We start from the raw sequence: 2,616 nt of genomic DNA on the forward strand, positions 1-2,616 counted from the left end.
AATATTTATATGTTTTAATAGATAAATTATTTGACCTATCAACCGACCGCGAATAGAGGGGATTTTGTTGGCATGGAAATATTAATTATTTGTCATATTTTGTTGTGGATAGTTTTCTTGTTACTACACTTCACTAGTATTACGTACTCACCGGAACATAATGTGACTTCCCAAAATTACTGGTTGTACTTCTCGATAGATGTTTTTAATATTTTTCGTTTTTCTCTATTTTTGGTGTTTGGCAATTTGTACTTCACGGATCATATTTTTTACTTACTGGTTTTTAGCAAATGAACTTCGCCTTTCACAGTTATACTCGATACATTAAACATGCACTCCACGTTAAAAGAAACATATGGAAAAGTAACCGTGGGAATTTAATTGCCTACCGAGCATGAAACTGTGTACTTTCGCTATACAACTAGGTGCAGCACTAATCGAGAGAGAGAGAGAGAGAGATCAGCACATGAGAGAGTGGAGCAGCAGCAGCAGCTACACATAAGAAAGAGAGCTAACAGTACGTATAGAGTGGAGTATTTCAGAGAAAGACTATAGCAGTACAGTTCTCGTGAGGTGAGAAAGCAGCAAGCGATGATTAAGAAGAGGCAGTCGGCGAGCTCGCAACCTATCCGTCCTTATCACTTCTGCCTCTGACCTTGCCGCTGGATTTTCCCGACCTCGACATGATCCTCAAGCTTTTCCCAACCTCGACATGATCCTTGTCTCTCACCTCTTTCCACCCCTGTCGCCCAGAGATGTCCACGCCGGCAGGCTCAACACTGCCACGGGCGAGGAAGAACAAGTGCAACAGGGAATGAAGTACAGAATGTGGATGTGCGGCAGGCCAGTAGATCTGTGGTGCTCGAGGATGTGAGAAAGGCAGAGGCGCGTCGCAAATTGCATCTGTACTTAGCCAATAGAAAGCATGTGCTGCTTGTAATGCAGTATTTGTACTTCCATGTATCAGAGAAATATACAACAACAGTAGTAATATGCAAATGATCAACTTGATTCAATCAGCAATCAAACGGCAAAATAGCTGCAATTTTAATCAAGACCGTGCCGTGGTCCATGGAAGTCAATCCAACCTCACAGCAGAGACACTCCCGTTGAACATGGAGCCAACCTCATGCAGCCAACATTACTGAACTAATCAACTGATGATTGATTCATCACAGGGAAATTACGATGATTTAGTTGTATATAAAGCCTGTAGCTCAATGTACATACAGTGTAGAGCGAATTTTCGCATTACTATACGGATCAGTGTCCTGATGCCAACGCGAATCAGTAGTAAATAAAGGCAGGAGGCCAGACTACAAAGAACAGAGGCAGAGCTGCTCACCTCGTGGACGCAGTGTTCGACGGCGAGGCGCGCGAGGAGGCAGTGCGACGTGCTCATGGCCGAGTCCCAGAGCCCGTCGTGCGCAGGGAGCGCGCCGTAGTGCGACCCGAGCTCCCTGAGCCGCGCGGAGAGCACCACGAAGTGCCGCCCTTCGTCCTGCGCGACGCGTGCGAAGTCGTCGAAGAACTCGCGGGGCATTTGGAGCTGCGCGCCGAAGCGGGCGACGATGTCCCAGGAGAGGTCGATGGCCCAGCTCTCGGTGTGCGCCAGCGAGTGCAGCATCGCCAGCCGGCTCTGCGCGCTGCCGCCCTTCCCCAGCTTCGGCATCCGGGAGGGCGGGAGCAACCGCACCGCGTCGCTCCGCGCCGGGCGGTCCGGCAGGGCCCGCGGGGACTGCGCCGGGTCGTAGGGGAGCGGGATGGCGCCGCGCAACCACTGGGTGGCGGCGAGGTCGCCCAGTCGGGCCTTCTCGTCGGGGTCGGCCGTGTCGAGGATCTGCAGCGCCCAGTCAACCAGCGTCTTGGGCGGCGGCAGCCCCTCCGCTTGGTCGACGGCGGTTGCTCCTGCAGCATCCATCTGAGCGATTCTGTAGCGAGCACGCGCGGAGTGGGAAACCGAGGTCCCGCACGGAGAGACATTGAGGCGGCGCGGGTCTGCAGGCGGCGAGGAAGCCGTGGCGTCAAGGGAGCCTTACCGCGGCGGCGGGGAGGCCCTAGAACGGGTGGCGCCCAAGGTCGCGAGACGGGCGGCGCGGGAGGATCCTACGAGGGCAGGCGGACGCCTCTTGCCGGCGGAGGCGCGACGGCGGTTAGCCGGAGCAGCGCCCTGGCCGGTGATCCGCTGCGGCGGCGCTTGAAAGGGTCGACGGGGAAGAAGGTTGTAGGGAAACCGGGAACGTGGGAAGCCGTTTATTGGCTGCGGCGGGGGGCAGGGGACTCGCCGGCGGCGGAGGATTAGGGGGCCGGCGTGGGGAGGTGGGAGAAGGTGGAGGTCGTGCCCTCGTGGGGAGGTTGGTTCGTTGGTGGGGTTGAGGATTTGGGATTGGACCGGTCGGTCCTTCGCATCGCCTCCATAGAGCCGGTTGGTGCTCAGAATATTATTCTGAGCACTGGTTTCAGAATAGTGCGACCCTATATATATATATATATATATATATATATATATATATATATCAACGCGGATTTGCTACCATGGTGGCTAGCTACGCACCCTGTTTTAGCCATTGGATATAGTGTGCATGCAAATCAATGGGATCAAGATTACCATGTGTA

The 2,616-nt window shown here is 53.8% G+C and overlaps 1 protein-coding gene across 1 annotated transcript; it reads right to left on the minus strand.

Moving 5' to 3' along the window:
- Nucleotides 1–1,151: 1,151 nt before the first annotated feature.
- Nucleotides 1,152–2,315, minus strand: LOC127304496 (uncharacterized). Its single transcript, XM_071820569.1, has one exon. The coding sequence runs from the start codon at nucleotides 1,919–1,921 to the stop codon at nucleotides 1,184–1,186; it is 738 nt and encodes a 245-aa protein (XP_071676670.1). The 5' UTR covers nucleotides 1,922–2,315; the 3' UTR covers nucleotides 1,152–1,183.
- Nucleotides 2,316–2,616: the final 301 nt, after the last annotated feature.

The sequence above is a fragment of the Lolium perenne genome, chromosome 5 (genome assembly GCF_019359855.2).
Source record: "Lolium perenne isolate Kyuss_39 chromosome 5, Kyuss_2.0, whole genome shotgun sequence".
Lineage (NCBI taxonomy): Eukaryota > Viridiplantae > Streptophyta > Magnoliopsida > Poales > Poaceae > Lolium > Lolium perenne.

What these genes read in the sequence shown, in the direction of transcription:
- LOC127304496 (XM_071820569.1), bottom strand. Translation starts at nt 1,921, where the DNA reads ATGGATGCTGCAGGAGCAACCGCCGTCGACCAAGCGGAGGGGCTGCCG.